The sequence below is a fragment of the Haplochromis burtoni genome, unplaced genomic scaffold (genome assembly GCF_018398535.1).
Source record: "Haplochromis burtoni strain Fernald_Lab_line unplaced genomic scaffold, NCSU_Asbu1 Contig_49, whole genome shotgun sequence".
NCBI lineage: Eukaryota > Metazoa > Chordata > Actinopteri > Cichliformes > Cichlidae > Haplochromis > Haplochromis burtoni.
Window position 1 is genome coordinate 803,256 of NW_024582410.1, and position 21,215 is coordinate 824,470.

The 21,215-nt window shown below is 40.8% G+C and overlaps 1 protein-coding gene across 1 annotated transcript in view; it reads left to right on the forward strand.

Moving 5' to 3' along the window:
• Positions 1–21,215, forward strand: part of lhfpl3 (LHFPL tetraspan subfamily member 3) — a 70,633-nt gene that overhangs the window by 42,199 nt on the left and 7,219 nt on the right. Inside the window, exons 2-3 of the mRNA XM_005923569.3 lie at positions 15,920–16,150; positions 18,105–18,162. Coding sequence (XP_005923631.1) covers positions 15,920–16,150; positions 18,105–18,127 — 254 coding nt within the window. The 3' untranslated portion in view covers positions 18,128–18,162. The remainder of the gene's footprint in view (positions 1–15,919; positions 16,151–18,104; positions 18,163–21,215) is intronic.

Sequence of the window (21,215 nt, forward strand, 5' to 3'; positions counted from 1 at the left end):
TACTTTAAGAAGAAATTACAACGAGGTTGTGTTGTAGAATGAAGGTGGTTACAACAAATATTCACTTACACAAACTCTGTTTTTGCTTTGTATGTTGTATTCCCATGAACATTCACACATGTCAGTGGTTCAAAAAAATCCTGTTTCCAATTTTCTCACTAAATTCTAAAGAAATAAGAGGCCATTAAAACAAAACTCTTTTCACTGACTTATCAATATTTGAATAAATTTAAACCTACTTTAGACTCCTCATAGTTCATCTGAAGCGCAGCTTAAATGCTTCTCTCGAAATCAATCGCAAAACTTCAAACACTACGTGAGCATTAAATAATGTCCACAGTAAAGTCTGCAGAGTTTTCCTTATAACCATCCAAGCCAACTTAAAATCAGTGTTAAGTAACTTCAGTTTCAACTAATACATAGAAGATGCCCACGCTATTAGACTTGCATGGAAGCAGACCAAAGAGACTTAAACGGAAGCCTGAAGGAATATAGGTATAAATAATAATATAAATAGAAACGAAAGAAAATTAATTATAAATTTATGTTGACCTGATGTCCCTCTTTATGTCGAACTACAGCATTTATAACCCTCGTCTTGTCCCACACCTTGAGACAGGCTCCCATGATTCTTTCACTGACTCTGCAGGATGTGTGCTCAACTATAGTCTGTCTTTTACCCAGTCCATGTGAGGAAAGCATTTTATTCTTATCAAATCTAATGCAGATTTTTGGTGAATATGATGGAAACTAGCACAGAGAAAATGTGGGTTTTTTTGACTGGTAAATACTTTTTTTTTTACCGAGCCCCGCAATGAACATTGAAAAAATAAATAAATAAAGATGAACTTTTGCGAGATCTCGCAAAAGTTCATCTTTATTTTTTTTCTCCAATGTCCCTTGCGGGGCTCTGTAATTTTTTGTCTCATTGGATAGTTTTTTTTTCCTTTTAATTTCACAAAAGGAGTAAGAGAGTATAAGTGTATCAGGCCAAAAGAAAATTGCTAGTGAAGTAAGAGACTATCAGAGCAAGCTTTACTCTTTTTAGAGAGAGTTGGAAAAGTCACATTCAACATTTATTTGTGTTTAATGTGCTAAATGCAAAACCAGAAACCTGCTTCTCATTCCATTTTTATTTTTAAGTTGGACATGAACTGCTAGCATATCCCATTTTGTCCCGCATTCAGTATTTTAGGATCCCTGTTTAAGTTATGTGAGCATTAAGATGACAGCAGTTACACTTCTGGCACCATGCATATCTTTTAGTGATGCAAATGAAGTGCTGAACAAAGTGTGTAGTAATGCCAATGCTCATAAAATGATGATCATAGATTTTATGGGCTGAGCATGCAGGCACTCACTCTGTTGCATTCGCATCACTGCATTTTGTTGTTAGCTTTGCAGTATTTGCAGTATCGCCTGTTACAGGTGTGAGTTTGCAATTCAAGTGCTGCTTTAGCTGACATTTACCTCTTTTCACATGAAATCATATTTTCCACTCTACTGTAGCACACAATGTGTGACGCTGTAAGACATGAAGCCTGGAAGTGCAGCGACTTCTAAGCAGCTCATTAATCTGCTGTGCCAGCAGTCGATAGCGCACACCAGCCATGTGAAGCAGTGAACGTAATACAAGAGGTGTTAATGAGGATGGGGGCATGCAGCAGGATTCATGTTGCAAATCATGCCTTATCTCTCAGCTCTCTCTCTCACACACACACGCACTTTCTCGCCCCTCTGCAGGGCAGAAGGATTCAGGGCAATAGGGTGGAGAGAGGTAGGAGGAGGTGGAGGAGGTATTCTAGTCCCCTTTCATTTATCTGCCAGTTTCTGCCCCAATTAACTCCCATTAATATCACTTGCCATGCTCCACCTTGAAGCTGATGCACATGCATACCTTACGAGCGCACACTCACCTGAATATGTGCACAGAAGTCAGATGAAGCTGGGCCTGTGAAATGCATCACAATGAGTGGCTTCACATGTGTGTGAGTGTGTATATGTGTGTGTATCAGTGTGTGTGTGTGTGTGTGTGTGTAACATCATGTGGTGATTGGACTGAGGTCTAGATTACAGCACCTCCTCCTCTGATTGTCCTGGTGTCGCTGCCAACAGCTGTCAGCTGGAAAGCCTTCAAGGAGAGAGGAAGTGCAATGAGGACGTGTGTGTGCGTGTGTGTGGAGAGTTACAGAGACTTCAAGGTCGTATGTAATCACTGAAGAGATGTTTGAGAAACTTTTCAGCGGCAAATTTATTTTTTCTACATGACCTCTGACCTCAGTGAGAAGAGATGATTTCCCGCTGAGTGTCAGTATGTGGAAAAGAATCTAACAACATTAGATATCATATAGTGAGTTGAACTACATACCATCCTGTCTCATTATCAGCTTCCCTCAGCGCAGCCAGAGGTGTGTAGAGTCAGGAGTGGTATGATGAGCGAGCGCCCGTGGGAGACGAGAAATCTGTAGTCCTTTTTGATCTCTCTGCGGCTCACAGCTCCCGAGCCTGCACAAGTGTGACAGTAGCGACGCACACACCTGAATGAAAAGTTAGGTACGCACATGTGAAACCTGCCAGGTTGGCTTAATGCAATATTTTAAGCCAGGGAAGTCAAGTCACAGTTATTTAAAGTGGAACTACTCTGCTTTTCCTTATTTTCTGTCACATGCATATACTGTCATTGTAAATCCAACTGAAGCTTCAAATAATAATGTAAAAGTACTCCTTGTCAAGCTTCAGGGTTTGTTTTTTTTTACTTTTGGCTCTGTGTGATGTCAGAAAGAGTGGACATCCCTAATGCTATCTCAAGCCTAAAGCCTGCTGTTCAAACCTTGTGTTTGCAGATACAGTGTCAGAAGAAAGCTGGATTTAAGGGGGAGGAGCCATAGGAGCTTTTTTGACACTGAGAATCAAACCCAGAGATGGAAATGACCATAGTAGGTCCGCTTTAAAATCTGCTGGCGTTTTCCTTTAGAAAGTTTATATCCTCACATGAACACATTAGATATTATATTTTATATAGCTTCATTTTACAACTACAGTTTCCTATGGGTGATTTATACTGCAAGGTAAAGATCCTCTGGCACTGGAGTGAAAACCTCAGCAATCAGATTGTTCTTTATGAGCTGCATTTGTGGATGGTGGGGAGAAAGAACCTCCTCCAACAGGAAAAGACCTGATAGCCCCTCCCTGACATTGATTAAACAATCAATGTCAGGGAGGGGCTATTATATACGGCAGCTGGTTGGGAGGAGAGAGAAAAGGACAAAACAAACTATGGGAAGAAATAGGGGCATATATTACAACAGCGGTCCCCAACCGTTTTTGCGCCACGGACCGGTTTATGCCCGACAATATTTTCGCGGACCGGCCTTTAAGGTGTCGCCGATAAATACAACAAAATAAAACTAGTACCGGTACCGAAAAAAAGAAGATTTATTCATAACACACGTGAAAAGACCCAGGAAAACCGAGTTAACGATAAAAACGATAACAAAATAACGCTGAAAACCGATAAAAACCCTGAAAACCATACATTTCACACCTGAGCCTCAACCTTCGCGGCCCGGTACCAAATGACTCACAGACCGGTACCGTCCGAGGCCCGGGGGTTGGGGAGCGCTGTATTACAACACTAGTGAAAAGAGGAGGGTAGAGAAGAAATGCAGAATCACCTGATCCAGCTATAACTATATGCTATATCAAAAATGAAAGTTTAAAGCCTAACCTTAAAAGTAGAGAGGGTGTCTCCTCCTGAATCCAAACTGGGAGCTGGTTCCAGAGGAGAGGAGCCTGAAAGCTGAAGGTTCTACTATTATACTTTGACAAACTCCTGAGAACCACAAGTAAGGCCGCAGCCTGGGGGCAACTGAATGAGCCCCTGCAGCAGCTGGTGGAGTAACTTATCCATTTTGTCCAGTTGTTTGGTTGGATTTTTTTTGTTGTTGTTTTTTTTTATAAATGTAACAGTAAGGACCGCCAGCACAAATTAGCAGGAATATAGTGCTGGAAAGCAGGAAAGTAAAGGAGGTGAGGATAAACACATGCCTGAGGGTGGCTTTGTGGGGGCACCACTTCCTGCTTTCATGCTGTCTGATCTGCCATTTTTAGGTAAGATTATAAGTAATTTAATATAAGATCAGTCTTTCCAGATATTCTCATGTCGTAACATTGTATCTAATATAAAACTACAGGTATTTTTCATGATTATGTTTCATAATCATCAGCTCGCACTGGAACGGTTCGCAGCCGAGTGTGAAGCAGCGGGAATGAGGATCAGCACCTCCAAATCTGAGGCCATGGTTCTCAGCCGGAAAAGGGTGGAGTGCCCACTCCGGGTCGGGGATGAGTTCCTGCCCCAAGTGGAGGAGTTCAAGTATCTCGGGGTCTTGTTCGCGAGTGATGGGAGAAGGGAGCCGGAGATCGACAGACGGATTGGGGCTGTAGCTGCAGTAATGCAGACGCTGCACCGGTCCGTCGTGGTGAAGAGGGAGCTGAGTATAAAAGCGAAGCTCTCAATTTACCGGTCAATCTACGTCCCTACCCTCACCTATGGCCACGAGCTGTGGGTAGTGACCGAAAGAACGAGATCGCGGATAGAAGCGGCAGAAATGAGCTTCCTCCGAAGGGTGGCTGGCCTCTCCCTTAGAGATAGGGTGAGAAGTTCGGCCATCCGGGAGGGGCTCAGAGTAGAGCAGCTGCTGCTCCACATCGAAAGGAGCCAGCTGAGGTGGTTCGGGCATCTGACAAGGATGCCCCCTGGGCGCCTCCTGGGTGAGGTGTTCCAGGCATGTCCCCGGGGCAGACCCAGGACACGCTGGAGAGATTATATCTCTCGGCTGGCCTGGGAACGCCTTGGTATTCCCCCGGACAAGCTGGAGGAGGTGGCTGGGGAGAGGGAGGTCTGGGCCTCTTTGCTTAGGCTGCTGCCCCCGCGACCCGGCCCCGGACAAAGCGGATGAAGATGGATGGATGGATGGATGTTTCATAATGCTACAGTTATAAAGTCAGTGCTTTGATCATTTAATTAAACCTGTGATCATATATATACGTTATCATCAGAAATATTTCACAGGGATTTTTTAAAAAATCATTTCTTCAGGTGAAATAAAGTGTTTAAAAAAGTTTCTCTTCTTTGAGTCATAAATACTTTATATCTGAAATTTGAGACCAAAAAATGATTTGTTTATGTTAAGAGAAAGAAAATCTACAAGAGAGAAGAAGACGAAAAGAGAGGAAGAAGGTTGACTAAGGACAATTCTCCATTTAAGTATATTATTTATCGTGCACGGCTGCTTAAGATGTTCTAGAGCACCATTTGAATATTACAAAAGGTTATTTATAGAGAGATCATCGGGTATCATCTGGTCTCTAGATACTACTCTGAAGAAGTGAGTCTCTAACCCTGATAAGATGACTCATTTTTTTCTTTTAGCAATGTTGTTGCCATGTTATCTGCCCATTATTTGATGTGCCAGGCTTCACAGGGTTAATTCCACTTTGCTTCAGTGGATTTCTGCATTGCTAGCACAGTAAAACATGAAATTACCATTGCAATGAAAAAGCAAAATTAATCTGTCTGTGAATTCAATCTCTTTCATTCTGTCTTGACCAAACAGGCGTAAAGTCTCCAGAGTGACCAGAGAGGAATGAGAGTAATCGAGCTCATCTCCTCTCCGTGGTGGAGAGTTGCTCTCAGGAGTCCAATGTGAAATTTAGCTCATTACTCCTCATCCCCTGCAGCGAGTGCTGCCATTCTGAATGAGGCCTTCAGTTAAGAACCTTGTTTGGAACATTTCTGAACTGCTCGATTTGTTTTATTATTATTTATTTAATTTTTTCGTAAGTCGACCTCAAACATCAGGAGCCTTTAAAACCTGGATCCCTCAGCTGCTTTCTGCCAATATAAATGTCACAGTCAGCTTTTAGTCTGCGCCGTTTCAAAACATCACTCATTTGAAGACTCAAACTGAGCTGACACAAGTCCTCGGTGGAGGATTTCATAATATTTTTCATTATTCATGACAGCGATTGTGTGCAGGCAGCTACTTTCTCCTCTGCGGCTGAGATGAGGGGGCTTTATCAAACAGGAGATGAAGAGGCTGACCCTGTTGTTGCTGCATGTTTTTACTGTTTTAGCTGCATGCCATCTGTAGGGTTGTTGTAGCTGCGTGGCATGAAGATGAACGATTGCTCGCAGCCTTCTTTTTTAGACAGTTTTGGGGATAAAAGGAAAAAAAAACAATGTTTGTCTGAGCGTTTCCAGCTTTGGAGATAACAGCAGAAGACAGAAGTTACACATTATCTGAAGCTCAGATTCAGAACATGTTTGAAAGCAGGAAAAAACAGTATTTACTATTAAAGATGGCATCTAACAGGAAAGCAGTGCGATCAGTTAGTGAGGTAAAGAGGGACATACATTCTAATTCTTTAGTTCCCTCGTGCAAAGACTTAACCATGTGTATTTGGCTTTAGTTCAGATATATGTTGACTTTTGTGGCATCAAACCTCTGTCTACCAGAGGCTGGAGCCTGGAACAACACTGCATATCTCCAGGCTTTCAGATGAGAGTCAGGAAGACAAACCCAGTGTCTCTTTGATCTCCTGTATTTGGCTCTGTGGGAGATTTAAGGCTTGCCGTTGAGATGGCGTGCGCTTCATCTTATTCTATTAATATTACAGCAGAAAGCCTACAGCAGCAGGTTGTTTACACAGGAGACTGTTCACTGTACCAAATCCTCTGATATAAATAAGAAGAAGTAATCACTAATGTAGTGGTGAGGACATGGTGAAAGGTTTGAGTTTCAGCAACTATTTCCTAAAATGCTGTTTGTAGAAAGCTCTTTTGAGTTGAGAGGTGAGTTTGGACATTTTGTTTGGGTCTCTTCAGCGATCGCGTTCTTGGTTTGATTTTTGTATTCAAGTTGTTTTTCACTTGAAAAAACAAAAGTGCTGTCACAGTCCTGTGTTCTTGTGTTTTCTTTGCTGAAGAACAATGAGTACAGATCCTATTAAAATTAAATAAATCCTATTTTATTTTGATTCCTCTGCTGGAGAGAGATCCTAAACTGTAACTTGTTTAGGATTACTGTGACCAGTACTGAAGCAAAGTGAAGTAAAATGAACTTTAAACATACTTTGATTAATTAATATAGCTCATAATCTTGATTTAGAGAGCTTATATGAATGCATGCCAACACTTTGACAAGAAGCAGATTTTATTTTATTTGAAATCTATTTATTAAGACAAAAAAGCCAAACAAAGCAAGTACAACAGAAAAAAAAAATCACTGATAAAGTAACCATTACTTTGGTTTTACTTTCAAAAAACAAAAAACAAGAAACCCTAATTCACATGCACATAATCCTCATGCATAAATAAAAGCTAATAAAGTAATTTTATGAGTAATTTGAAAAACAAACAAACAGTCAATAAATATAGGATTGAGCAAAATGGGAGGATAGGGAATGAGATCACCGTAAATTTGTATGTACAATTCAGCATATTTTCCTCTAAATGAAATAATAAAGGAAGCACTTAACTACTTGTCCTTAGTATTTGGAGAATTAGTATTGACTATCCAACCATGCCTCCCCATGCAGATATCTTGTTGTTTCATGGTGATTGCTTTTCCTCTGCCTTCCTTTCTCTGTGAATTACTGCCCCGCCTCAAATATCGCCTGTGTTTGTGCCTAATGTTCTGCTTTATCATTTGTCTCTTTGCACAACCTTTTCCCCAACTTCACTTTAAGATGAATGAATAATGAGCTGATGTCTTTTTAGACGGAGCTTTTGCCATGGACTAGGGACTAGGACGTGAGGGGAGGAATCAAGGTTGCGCAAGAGGCAGAAGAGAGGAATCAAAGCAATAAAATGGTAATAAAGTGAGACATCCTTGCCTCTGAGCCTTCAGTTAAATGGTCAGATATACTGGCAGGAAATGTGTAGAAGTACTCTCTGCAGGGTGGCAGATTTCTGTCAGCATATAACTGTGGAGGGGTACTGCATTACTCAAATGTCTGGAAACCTGCAAGAGACAGATTACGGATGAATGGCAAAACTGTTGCATCAAGATATTTTGACTTGCAGCCCCTAGCAGGGCTTAATCATCCAACATTATGTATCCTACAGCTTCCTCTCTTTTAAACTTCCTCTCTTTTAAAGCTGTCAGCTGTTCAGCTGCCTTTTGCGTAACATTTTGGTGATGATCAGAATTTAAAGCCAACATGTCTCTGTTTAAAATGAGTCCAAGATGTAAACCTGCAAAAGATCCCATTCAGCCCAGCAAAGGTAAAAACACCTCGGTAAAGGACACACCTGTGTATCCTCGATTAAGGCCAGCCTCCAACTTTCATCCAGAGGTATTGAGACAACCTTCAATGTGACACATTGAGATTGATGTTTGGGTTAAAGGGAGAAGGACATAGAAAAGCTGCAGGTGTTTCTCCTGTTTCTGTTTTGGAATTTGCTGGTTTTGTTACCCTCCTTTTGACTTTTGTGTATTATTTTGCTTTTTTGGCTAACAAATTAAAGCTTTTTTTGTTCCCTCATTTTGTTTGTTCTTGCATCCTCTCTCCTGGATCATGACAAACACTGCTGGAAAAAGAAAAAAAGGAAACACCAAGCAGCAGCTTTGAGCATGTCAAAATAAAGAAATACTTAAAATATCTCCTTTTCACCCTCAGTAGAAAAAACATGAAATGTTTTCTTGTGAATTTCACTCTTTACACATTCGAATCTTTGTCTTTCTGTCTTTGTTTGGATGACGTGCTGAACTCTGTGTTGACACGATCACAAGCCGAGTGGGGAATATATTAGTGAATGCGATCGGACGCCAAATGAGTGGAAGCTCATTAGGAAAAAATGCCTAATGAATCCTTTATAACCAGAGATGGGCAGTAACGCGTTACTGTAATTTGATTACTTTTTCAAGTAACGAGTAAAGTAAGGGATTACTATTGCAAAAACGGTATAACCACCCTGCAGAAAAAGACAGAACTCTGAGGTTCCTGTGTTTGTGCTGCGTCTAATACAGATAATATAAAGAAATGAATTGCCAACAAACACAACGCTGCTTTAATTCCCTGACACTGAGGAAATTGATCTCCAAACTCAGGAAGGCAGCGGGGGAAGTCAATACCCTCATTGCCTCCTGGGAATTGTAGGCATTACAAATGGATTAGAGTGCTTTTACATCAATACTGGTTATCATTACGGTAGCCTGTTGCTGTTGTGAGGAGGAAGGCTGGTTGTGTAGTTCATCTCTGAATAACAAAGACTACACATGTCACTACTGTACCATCAACTTCTCATGTTCACTGCTTAGAGATGATGAAGGGAAAGGAGCAGGATTGAGAGGCATGAGTCTCTGACATTTCAAGAGATCATCCATCTTTTTAAGCTACTGCAAGCTCACATTAGTGTCCTAAGTTGGTGCATACACTCACACAAGTTTAGGCATCTGTGTTTGTGAGGACAGTGAATGGCATAATGCTTTCACATTAGAAACAATATCCCTTACAAGACCCTGATGCTAGGATGAGAAAAGCATGCGGAAGCCATGTGCTGTCTTTTGTTTTGAAGCATAATCTTGTTTTTTTTTCCTCTTTTTATTTGTTGGATCACTTCTTAATTCTTCCTGCAGTTCAGCTGAGATAACGACAAAATCTGCAATCTGCACACCGTGACAAAAAGAAAGCAATTAAGGAAGCAGTCTGTTAAAATCACAGGAAAACATGTGGAACTGCTGGATGAGAAACGAAAATCTGAATCCATTTTTCCTGTGCAAAAGTCTTGAGTCACCCATTATTTCTTTGTATTTTGTTTCCAAATATCCCAATCCCAACCCCGAGCTATTGGCTGGAAAATTGGCATATATGCCTTTAAAAAACTGAGGAAACTGGATAAGTGGAGAACAAAAGAGGAAGTGACATGCTTAAAAAACTGTCTACAGCAGATGAACATTATCGGAAAGTCGTGTCCTTGAGAAACAGGAAAAAATCCAGACACAGGCATCTGTCCTTTCAGCCAATCATCTACTGATCCCTGAAGCCTCAGCAGAAATGGTCTCAGTGAAAGGGTCGCTGTCAAAAACCCAATATTAAGTAAGGGAAGAGAAATCAAAATGAAATCATTCAGTACCATCTGGAAAGCATCTGAAACAACAGCTTCATTTTTCAATTCAATTCAATTCAATTCAATTTTATTTATATAGCGCCAAATCACAACAAAAGTCGCCTCAAGGCGCTTCATAGATACAGAGAAAAACCCAACAATCATATGACCCCCTATGAGCAAGCACTTTGGCGACAGTGGGAAGGAAAAACTCCCTTTTAACAGGAAGAAACCTCCGGCAGAACCAGGCTCAGGGAGGGGCGGCCATCTGCTGCGACCGGTTGGGGTGAGAGAAGGAAGACAGGATAAAGACATGCTGTGGAAGAGAGACAGAGGTTAATAACAGATATGATTCAATGCAGAGAGGTCTATTAATACATAGTGAGTGAGAAAGGTGACTGGAAAGGAAAAACTCAATGCATCATGGGAATCCCCCGGCAGCCTACGTCTATTGCAGCATAACTAAGGGAGGATTCAGGGTCACCTGGTCCAGCCCTAACTATATGCTTTAGCAAAAAGGAAAGTTTTAAGCCTAATCTTAAAAGTAGAGATAGTGTCTGTCTCCCGAATCCAAACTGGAAGCTGGTTCCACAGAAGAGGGGCCTGAAAACTGAAGGCTCTGCCTCCCATTCTACTTTTAAATACTCTAGGAACAACAAGTAGGCCTGCAGAGCGAGAGCGAAGTGCTCTAATAGGGTGATATGGTACTACAAGGTCATTAAGATAAGATGGGGCCTGATTATTTAAGACCTTGTATGTGAGGAGCAGGATTTTGAATTCAATTCTGGATTTAACAGGAAGCCAATGAAGGGAAGCCAAAACAGGAGAAATATGCTCTCTCTTTCTAGTCCCTGTCAGGACTCTTGCTGCAGCATTTTGGATTAGCTGAAGGCTTTTCAGTGAGTTTTTTGGACATCCTGATAATAATGAATTACAGTCGTCCAGCCTGGAAGTAATAAATGCATGAACTAGTTTTTCAGCGTCACTCTGAGACAGGATATTTCTAACTTTAGAGATGTTGCGCAAATGGAAGAAAGCAGTCTTACATATTTGTTTAATATGTGCTTTGAAGGACATGTCCTGGTCAAAAATGACTCCAAGGTTCCTCACAGCGTTACTGGAGGCCAAGGTAATGCCATCCAGAGTAAGAATCTGGTTAGATACCATATTTCTAAGATTTTCAGGGCCGAGTACAATAACCTCAGTTTTATCTGAATTAAGAAGCAGAAAGTTAGCGGCCATCCAGGTCTTTATGTCTTTAAGACATTCCTGCAGTTTAACTAATTGGTGTGTGTTATCTGGCTTCATGGACAGATAGAGCTGGGTGTCATCGCATAGCAGTGAAATGTATGCTATGTCTTCTAATGATCTGCCTAAGGGAAGCATGTATAATGTAAACAGAATTGGTCCTAGCACTGAACCCTGTGGAACTCCATAATTAACCTCAGTGTGTGAAGAGGACTCTCCATTTACATGCACAAATGGAGTCTATTAGATAGATATGATACAAACCACTGCAGTGCAGTACCTGTAATACCTACAGCATGTTCTAATCGCTCTAATAGGATATTATGGTCGACAGTATCGAATGCTGCACTAAGGTCTAGCAGGACAAGCACAGAGATGAGTCCACTGTCAGAGGCCATAAGAAGATCATTTGTAACCTTCACTAAAGCTGTTTCTGTGCTGTGATGAGCTCTGAAACCTGACTGAAACTCTTCAAATAAACCATTCCTCTGCAGATGATCTGTTAGCTGTTTGACAACTACTCTTTCAAGGATTTTTGATATGAAAGGAAGGTTGGAGATTGGCCTATAATTAGCTAAGACTGCTGGGTCTAGAGATGCTTTTTGAGTAAAGGTTTAACTACAGCCAGCTTGAAGGCCTGTGGTACATAGCCGATCATTAGAGATAGGTTGATCATATTTAAGATCGAAGAATTAATTAATGGCAGGACTTCTTTGAGCAGTTTTGTAGGAATGGGGTCTAAAAGCATGACAATGATCCCAAACACACTGCCAGTGCAGTAAAAGCACACCTGGATAGAAAAACACACAGCGGAACGCATCAGTCATGGACTGGCCTCCCCAGAGCCCGGACCTCAAAACAGTGTGGAGTCATCTTGACAGGATAAGAAAGAAAATTATAAACAAAATGTGTTTAGAATTTTACATTAAGGTTAACTGTGTGGTTTAAAGTAGCTTGTTATGTGCCCTGTAAAGGTGACCCAGTGCATAAGTTTATTAATTATAAAGTATTTTGCAGTGGTCTTTTAAATGTAAATTTAATGGATCTTACAAGCACAGCTGCACCTAAGTGACTCTGTGAATGTATTTTTATGTTGTTGTTGTTTGTTTTTCTGTTAATGAAATGCCAAAGTGAGCAACCAGTTAACCTTACAAGCCTGTGTTTGGACTGTGGGAGGAGAAGCCATGCAGTTACTGGGAGAACATGCAAAGTAAACACAGACAGGCCCCAAATGACCAGAATGGTTTTTTTAATCCAGAGCCTTCTTTTGTAAAACAATCAAATGCTTTGTTGCTAGTCCTTAACTCATTTTAATTTCTGTAGCATTTATTTCCCCCTTTGGACTCCTATAACTAAACATCATAAATCGTAAATATATCTGCTCCTTCATATCATCCCCTGGACATAGTTTCCTCTTTTTGATTTAGTTTGAAATGTTTCAATAAATATACACTGACAGGACTGTATCATCTCTGTCAGCCTGTCCCAATTCTTCACTGAAGCTTCATGATAAAATAAAATATTTATACCAAAGACCATCCACCCATCTTTTTTAACCTCTTATCTGATAGGGGGAGCTTATCCCAGCAGTCATATGGCGATAGGCAGGACACACTCTGGACTAGTTACCACAGAGAGACACACAATCACACACTCTCACATCAGCACCAATTTACAGTCACCAATTAACCTAACGTGCATGTTCCTGGACTTCATTAGTAAATCCCTGCAGACACAAGGAGAACAAACCCGCTTCAACATGTTTTTGTGTGTTATGTTATACACATTTCCCTAAAGGGAGGGCTTCGGCATAAATTTGAAATAAAGTAATGTGGATTTGGGGTGTGCAGTGGATGTAGTTCATATCAAGAAGGTTCTGGGTGGCTGCCTGTGCCTGCATGGGCTCTCTCCAGCTTCCTCCCCCAGTGCAGAGACATGAATGTTAGGATAATTGGCCATTCTAAATTGGCAGTAGGTGTGGATTTGAGTGACAGCAGTTATCTGTGTCTTCCTATTATCCCTGTGATGGATAGATAGATATATACATAGCCTGCCTCTTGCCAAATGTCAGCTGGGATAGACTTCAGCCCCCCCACAATGCTTGTTGGCTAGGCTGTTAGGAAAATTGATAGGTGGACTAATGGGAATTCAATCAATATATTATTAAAGTCATTTAAATATATGGATACATTGGTAGAAAATATAGGAATGGATGACAAAAGTGCAAAATTGCAGACCACAATTTCAATTAATCCTTTCTTTTAAAGTTCCGTTGTTAAAACTGGCTCACACTTAAAATTTTAGTGACGATCAGGGATATTTAAAGCCATAGATACGTCTGCCTTAGGCTGCTAAATTATAGGTAAAAATCAGTGGATTGCCCCTTTATCTTTAGCCCAGCAGTGTGCTAAATGCAGCCCAGCAAAGGTCAGATTCAACCCAAATGACAGCCTTTTTTAAAAAGTTTTCTTTAATGATGAAAAACCCTACGACTCCCAGCCTAACTGCACAGGAATTAAAATTCATCATTCATCATAAAAAAATCTACTCGTGAAGGTTTTGTGCCTTTCCGAAAAGGCCAAACTGTCTCTCCATGAGACACAAATGAGCATAAGCATGCACACACAAACCCTCCCAGATCCTCTGACTTAGCTTTTGGCAGCAGTGTCACAATTACTACAGACCTCACAGCCTCACCGTTGACTTCGCTGCCTCAACCGACTGTGAGAGCGAGTGTGAGAGTGAGTGCGAGCGTGCGATTGTGAAAACAACTCCAAGTGTTGTTAGATGACTCTACTCTGTAACAGCTCGCTGTGTCAACGTCAGCCGTGCAAGCAGACGGCTAATGAAGGCAGCCCGAGTCGCCACATGGTGCCGTGTGACATGTGCTGGCATCTTCGTGCCTCCTTCACCAACTTTGTTTGGTGACTCTGCACTCCAGAGGATGTGTCTCCTTTTAAGAGGGAATAAATATTCATTGTGAATTCTTCTTCAGCTCAACAAACAGGAAGAAGAACAACATAAAAAGCAAACAAATGTAAATGTCATTGGCTTAAAAATTCTCATCTGTCAACCTGATGAGAGCTGATGGCTCTTGGAATGAAGCCTTTTTCAACAGCACATTGCTGTGGGATATAAATATATATATATAATAATCATTCTTCGGTCACCCAGTCCTATCATTTGCTCATGAAGGCATCACTGTCATGCAGAAATGCACCATGAGGACTCGTATATGCCAAATTCTTGTAGGCAGTCCACTTTAATCCAAAATAAATGTGAGTTATTCTTTTTTAAATGCTGAGAACGCCCATAAGACATATTTGAGAACAATTGCCATAGCAAAATGCTTTCACATTAAACGCTTTGTTAAAAAAAATAATAGCTGCTGGACTTAACTGTGTGTTACACAGAGACTTTAAGCTAAACTACAGGCTAGTGAGGTCATAGACAAAGTTGAAGTTGAATGTCCACCATAAACTGGCAGACTTAAGGCCCACACTGGCTGAGGAGAGGATGCGATACCAGAATGCAGCCACATTTCTGTCCTTGATGACTGCATTAAGATTGAATAAAGAATTCGATGGCAGACAATTACCTGTCCTTAAATATAGAAGAAAAACAGAACTTTCTGGAATTCATTCTTACTCTGCCTGAGCAAATCATCCCTGGATCGCTTACATATGAGACTGCTCACCAGGTCATCTAAAACCTCCCATGTCACACCAATTCTGTCCTGTTGACACCAGCTCCTCATTAGGTTTAAGGTTTTTCACTCTCAGAGCTCTTCATGGTCAGATGCTTCCTTAAATTAGTAAATGCCTACATCCATACCTAACTACGGGGTGTATGAAGTGAGCTGATCGATGCTTCTTAGAGGTACTTCAGTCCAGGTTAATGACCAAAGAAGATCGTGTTTTTGAGATGTGGCCTCCAAGTTGTGGGATTTGTTTCCAGTTGTATTGTTGTATCTTATTTTATCCTGTAAGGCACTTTGTGACTGCCTCTTCCTTTCTGTGCAAAGTAGCTTTGTCAGCTATTTAGGTTACCTTCGAAAAAAAAAATGTCACAGTTAAGTACACCAGCCTGTAGATCCACCTTTAGCATCAATAACTGGAAGTGATCGTTTCTGTGTGACTTTATCAGTCTCTCACATTGTTAAAGAGGAATTTTGTTCCAATATGTTTTTTGGCTGTTTATTTTCTTCCTTAACAAAGGTGGTGGAGTTTAGCGAGTTTTTTCTCAAAGCAGACTTGATTGGAAATCATGGAATGCACAATAAGTGAATGTGTGTGCTCTGTGTTTTACATTAATTGTAGTCAGTGACATTCATAATTTGACCAATTATAAATCAAAGTGTGACATCCTGGTTGAATTTCCCAGCTTAAAGGTCAGTTTATGCAGCTTATTTACTATACCTAAAGGTTAAAATGTGCATAAAGCCCTACATCACCTCCCCAGACCACAGTGTACACTGAATAACATGTATTACTACACAGCAATGTGTAACACTGACATCTAATATCACTTGTCTGTCACTGTGTCCTCCTGCTCCAGGTACGTGTCTGATTCTGGGCTGCATGATCTACCCAGATGGCTGGGACAGCGACGAGGTGAAAAGGATGTGTGGCGAACAGACGGATAAGTACACACTAGGCGCCTGCTCGGTGCGCTGGGCCTACATCCTGGCCATCATGGGCATCCTGGATGCTCTCATCCTCTCCTTTCTGGCCTTCGTCTTAGGAAACCGCCAGGACAGTCTGATGTCTGAGGAGCTGCTAGGAGACAGTAAGAAGACACCTGCACACGCTTCCCCTTTGGGGCAGTTTTTATGGTGTTTTATGGTAATATTTCAAGAAATTACGTTATCTGCACCTCACCAGGTGTGGTCAATTAGCAATTAAGCCTAGGCAACACCTGAAGTGTCTGCAAAGACGATAAGGGGTGCAGAGAGGTTTAACAATATAAATTATATATATACCTATGGTATGGTAGAATTTTTAAGACTGGTATCGATGTGTATACCGATACCAAAACCAACATTCCAGTATGTCAGCCGATTACATTTTCTTTCAGACAAACAAAAACACAATCAAATTTCTCTAATATTTGCTATGTGTAGTTATTTATTCAAATAAATGATTCAAACAGGGAAGCTGCAGAGTGCCCTCTGGTGGATAAACTATGCAACATCAACACTCATAACGTGGTTAAAGGGTGTTTCTCCTGTCTCTTTATTTTTTTACATTTTCATATAAATGCAGAGGCCAATAAATTGACAAATCTGTAATATTGGCTGATAATATGAGCCTGCTGGTAATTCGGTTCAGATGAATCAGTCAATCACATCAAAACACTTGTTGTTAGGCACACTTATACAACCTGCTCAAAAATAAGCTGGAAAAGTTTTCCTGTGATTGAACATCTAAGCCCTGCAGAAAGTCATTACCCGTTGTTCGTCAGATTTGTGTCGTCATTGCAAATGCAATTTCTAAGAATAAATAAATAAATATCTTTATTACTTTCCAAACCCATTTTATAGTAATTGAGGCAGTTGGGTATACAGCAAACAAATAACGGCTGCAGTGCAATTATACCTGAAATGAGATCCGGGCTGTTTTCAAAGCAAAACAAAAGAGGTGCTACTGAACTTATTAAAAAATCAATTTGACTGCTGGACTAAGAGAATAAGCAGCAGGTCCCACCAAGATTTTATTCCACTTCTGGCCTGGGGGATGTTTCATAAGTGTTCAAAGTCTCAAAGCATTTTGTTTGTTTTGTCAAGCCTGGAGACATTAAACCTATGACTTCAGTCCTCACTACTTTTGCTGTGTTTTTCTGCTTAACTGGCCTTTCTTCTCACATCAAAGACATCATGTTTCCCCACATCCCAGCAGCAGCTTTAAATAAAGAAAATACCTTTTATTTGCTTGCATGATTTCACATGCACAAGCTCTTAATTTGCATACATTAGACGGGACGTTATACACCACCTGCTCGGCTGGTTTTGTTTGCTCCTGTTACCAGTGAGATTTTTCTTTCTTTGACTGGGCTCAATGACAACTACGCTCGAACCCAAAGAGGATGATTTAAAACCGCGAGGAGGCTGGAAGGAGGCAGGAATGCAGATGAAGGAGGACAGAGATGAAAAGCAATCGGAGATGGGCAGAAAGAGAAAGACGGGCAACTGAATGGAAGAATGCACCAATAGCAAGGGTTAATTGAAGCCTGGGGATGCTGGACAGAGTCATGAATTACTAATGGCTGTTTACACAGCTTGCTGCCAGCCTGTCTAAATGAATCACAGCCACCCTATCAGCCGGGACACAGTTGCCTGTTAGCTCATATAAGCAAAGTGACTGAGAGGAAGAAGCCATTATCAACCTAGAGACCGGAGAGTGAGGACAAGACAGAGGGAGAGGGATAATGAGGCGAGGAGGACAATGAGAGAGGGAGAGAGGCAAATGTAGATGAAATATGATCCCCAAAGTGAAAATGGGGGATTCATCAAACAGCAGATGAAGTGTAAATGGGATGTTTTTCTTATCCTGTCACTCAGGAGGATAGATTGTGACACCTGTCCGAGTTTGAAACCTGAGGAAATCAGAGGAGGAGGAGGTGGGCTAATTGTATGATGTTTGATTCTGTAGGGGCAGGAATGTTATGCAATACTGCCGCCTGCTGGTTATGACAACTTCTTCATACTTTCCACTCACATCCCTTTCTTCTTCCACCCCCACAGAGAGCGGTAATAACGCCATATAACGTCTGCTGATGCCATTGCAGCAACACACACACAGGTAAGTGTGTCATTGTAGAGCACAAGAACAATCTCTAAACATTCAAATAAAAATAATAATGTCTTTCCTCATTACAAAAACATTTTATCCCACCTTTTTTTCTCCTTCTTAAGCCCACTAAAACCTAAAAGCCTAATTTACTGATTGAGGTGAAATAAAGGTTTTCGTGGCAATTAAAGTGAGACTATGAATTTTAAAGCATTCTGCCTCTCTTACAAATCAATACCTGAATTCCTGAGTAATAAAATTAGCCAATAAACTTGGGGTTTTTTGAGCCTGTACTGGCTAATGTTAGAAAGCTGTCTAGAAACAGCAGATGTGTTGCTGTATTACTCAGTTAATTTACTGACTTCATTTTCTGGCTGTGGTCCCTCTCGCCTCATGAGTCAGTTCGCCTGTTGACTGTGCCTTTAAACTTTAAAGACACCTCAATCTCCTCGATCGGCCGCTTTAAAGTTTAAAGCGGCTGAAAGTTTAAAGCAGTTGATTGAAGTGCAAACAGTGGCCGCAGCTCATGAAAGGTAGCAGTCTTACTTTTTAAGCTACAACCACCACCACCACCGTCGCCACAAGCAATAAGAAATGATAATCTATTAATAATAAAGCAATAATATATTTTTGACAGTCTGTCACATTATGTTCAAACTCTCGCATTACCCCCCTCTGCAACCCCTACTTACCTTACAGTAATAGTGTGAGAGCGTTTGGTGTTTTTGGTGTTTAACTGCTGATTGTCTAAGGTGTGGATACTGGCATGCCTGATGCTGGCTTCTCATATGTAGTAATTTGAAATATAGTACACTGAAAAAAGAGAGGTGAGTTTTATGTTTTTGTTTTAAATCCATTGCTCAGTATCTAATTTTAATCTCTTAGAACACCCAAACAGATTATCTGAGTAGTTTTCGGTTCTGGTTTATTGGTTTTAGTCAGTGATGGGATTGGTAATTTTGCTTAACGAGCACAAATGAACTCACTTGTACAACTCAGAACTGATTCAGTGTGCTGTATTCCCAGGCCAGTGGTGTCAGAGCACTAAAAGAACAGTGTACAAGACTCTGTCATCGGCTCTTGCTGAAGCCTTGTACATCCATGAGAGCACCATCTCTGAGCTGACTGTTCTTGGTGGAAATGTGATTGGATAGAGGTGCTGAGATGAGGCACTTCAAACTGTACTTCTGCCATTCTTGTGGCAAAACCTTACTCATGACTGTGCCCACACCCACAGCGCCAGATCATGGAAGGTCTTTCTGGATCAGGAGCATGCCCAGACACTTGCCTGACCTGTATTTAGCCCCGATATGTCTCCTGCTGGGGCAGCACAGTGAGACAGTTAGCTTTGTTTCCTCACATAGAGAAAGTCCTTGGTTTGAATCTACTGGTCAATTGGGGCCATACCCATGGGTACTCTAGCTTCCTTACAGAGTTCAAAGATAGGCATTGGTTAGGTTAAGAGTGCCCCAGCTTGCACTCTTAATTGAATAAGATGATGGGGCGTATACCTCTCATATATCCATTCAGAAATGTGCAGTATTGTGAGCAACCCTTCACTTCTTTAGGTTCTACAGCAACTTATTGAACAATGTGCAGACATGCATGGAAACTGAGTATATAAGGCAAAAGTGGAGTTTGTACAACTCTAATGAGCTTGAAAGTCAATATTTGGTGTTACTGCCTTTTTTCTTCAACGCAGCCTGAAGCCATGCTTTCTTGTAATTTCTTTAAGTAGCTCTCGAAGCTTTATGAAGGACACTCAAAGCTCTTGTTGGAATGTTGGCTGCCCTTTCTTCTGTTTTCTGTCCAGATAATCCCACACTGCTTCAGCAATGTAGGTCTGGGTTCTGGGGAGGCCAATAAGTGTTTCATTGTGTGTGTTTTTCTATCCTGGTATGCATATGGAGCTTGGAAAGAAAACAACTGGACTTCTTCAAGTTTAGTGAACATCTTTCACCTCTCATCCAAGAAGCTTCTTCAGTTCTGAACTGAAGTCAATGCTCTTTATAAGTCAATGCTGAGTGTTTCAACCAACAACAAAAAAAAAAGACTTTCCACTGAAAATGGTCAGGTACAATCACTGGACTGAAAACTTTGAAAGACCTTCAGAAAGCTTGGAGAACTATTGCTCAGATCCACTTTTTAAAAAATTACAACAATTTTGAGGCAACTCAAGACTTTGTACAGGACTGTATATTATAGTGTTTATCTATAAAAATCTTAAAAAAAACAACTTTTTTCGACTCATAAAATAACATTTCTAAAAATGCTGGTGTCTGTCTCCATTTTATGTTGCAGCATATGAGCCAAATATTAACATTAAATCCAGGACACCAGAGTTTGCCAACCTCAGGCATGCTGTTATCCACCCCTTGTCAGGTGCAGACAATCAGCAATTAAACTCAGGCAACACTCTCAGACTGCAGGCGAGCACAGGTGCTTTTTATCATACCACTATACGGCCACACTAACTGTGAGTTAAGCCACATTTAGTAATCTATGTCAATAGAGAAACGATGAGAAATGATGCGTGTTTTAACAATGTCACGTCAGCTTCTATTTAAACCAAAATGTGAAGCATGCATAAAATCTGTAAAGTAGAGATGAAAGAAAACAGTTGAAAATAATCAGTCTGTCTGTTCTTTCATATAAGAATAAGTCTTGTAATAAGTTTATGAAGCTCTTTAAACCTTAGTATGTAACATGGGGCATTTACCTGAGTATCTTTATGTGTGCATACAGTCTAAACTGCATATTATGCATTTATATAAAGATAAAAATAACATACAGATTACAGTTTGTTGCAATTTCTGAGGTATTTTTTGCCCCCCCCCCCCCCCCGCCCCCCCCCCCCCCCCAAAAAAAAATTTGATCTAAGTATGAAGGGTCTAAATAAAACTGCAAAATGAGTCCTTAAAATATTCAAAGGCCAAAAAGAATCAAATTTTTACAATTGAATCTTATGTTAGGAAAAGATTTTGACTTCCATCCTTCCATTCCATCCATCCATCTTCGTCTGCTTTATCTGGGGCCGGGTCGCGGGGGCAGCAGCCTTAACGAGT